Source organism: Oryzias melastigma, linkage group LG10 (assembly GCF_002922805.2).
Source record: "Oryzias melastigma strain HK-1 linkage group LG10, ASM292280v2, whole genome shotgun sequence".
Lineage (NCBI taxonomy): Eukaryota > Metazoa > Chordata > Actinopteri > Beloniformes > Adrianichthyidae > Oryzias > Oryzias melastigma.
In genome coordinates, this window is record NC_050521.1 from 23465798 (window position 1) to 23466944 (window position 1147).

Genomic DNA, 1147 nt, shown 5'->3' on the forward strand with positions numbered 1-1147 from the left:
CTTCCCCCATATCTAGAGATTACTATAATAGTCAGAACATGCAGGTCTGACCTGTGAGGGTCTGAAAGCAGTGGAGTTTGAAGACATCCGTCTCCAGCATCTCAATCCCTGAGCTTCCAACTTCAGGAGACAGCTGTGAACCGATAGCAAACAACCTACGGAAAGAAAGAAGGACAAAAACCAGAAACCATGTTTTCTAACAATTATCTTGGGGCATCCTAACCCGGTCGTTTGTTCTTTAATATTTGAATAGACTCGAAGCACTCACGAGTGGAACATGGAGGCCAACATCAGCTTCTCGTTGGAGCTCAGACGAGCCCGTCCGAATCGTATAGAAACGGGATAGTTCGCGGAGTCTTTGAGGTACTCGAGGATGTCCTTCCCGTCCGCGGTGTTCTTCCCCATCACATCCACGCCATTGATAGACAGGATCGCATGTCCCACTGTGGCACCAAACCACCACTTTAGCTCCAAACAGATCAGTACAATCCACATTTTCAAATACATAATTTACCAGGCAAATCATTATACAATTTAGTGTACTCAAGAGTTTAGTTATGTCGCTTTAGTGAGGCTAGCTACCGACAAGCTAGGCGACACCGTACCTTTAATTCCGTCCCGCTGTCCAAACGATACGATAACCTTTTCGTCATGGTGCTTAAGAACCACATCTAACGGATAGCTGAAGGTCTTCTCGACTTCACTTCGTGGGACGTAGTTGTCATATTGGTAAATTAAACCTCCGGCTTTATTCACTACGTAAACACTGAAAATCACCATCTTTACGACGTCCGCCCCAGTTTCCAGCTGACTTAAACTGTCACGTGACGTCCACTTCCGAATGTAGAGTTTTATTTTTTATTTTATTATTTATTTATTTATTTTACTAATAAATCAATTTAAACATCTTCTTGATTAAATTAATACTATAATATGAAAATTGTTATTAGTGTATGTTAAAATAAAAAAGGTTCATACATGAACTCCATCTCCCAGAATTCCTAATACCATTTCCGCAGAAACAGGTTGTCCTAAGGACTGTTGCAAGGGCTGAACTTCCTTTCGCTCCGACATCTTGACGAGGAAACATGGTGAGGCCGATTGTACCTTGGATTTTCGTTAGAAATTATACCATAAACATGACTGT

The 1147-nt window shown here is 41.8% G+C and overlaps 2 protein-coding genes across 2 annotated transcripts in view; one reads left to right on the forward strand and one right to left on the reverse strand.

Annotated features, from left to right (window-relative positions):
- Nucleotides 1–829, reverse strand: part of trappc4 (trafficking protein particle complex 4) — a 2826-nt gene extending 1997 nt beyond the window's left edge. Inside the window, exons 1-3 of the mRNA XM_024283551.2 lie at nt 606–829; nt 269–443; nt 52–155 (exon numbers count right to left, since the gene is read on the reverse strand). Of these exons, the coding sequence (XP_024139319.1) occupies nt 52–155; nt 269–443; nt 606–780 (454 nt within the window). The 5' untranslated portion in view covers nt 781–829. The remainder of the gene's footprint in view (nt 1–51; nt 156–268; nt 444–605) is intronic.
- A 195-nt stretch (nt 830–1024) lies between these two features.
- The window catches only part of rps25 (ribosomal protein S25), a 2516-nt gene continuing 2393 nt past the window's right edge, over nt 1025–1147 (forward strand). The window contains exon 1 of the mRNA XM_024283554.1: nt 1025–1091. Within this exon, the coding sequence (XP_024139322.1) occupies nt 1089–1091 (3 nt within the window). The 5' untranslated portion in view covers nt 1025–1088. The remainder of the gene's footprint in view (nt 1092–1147) is intronic.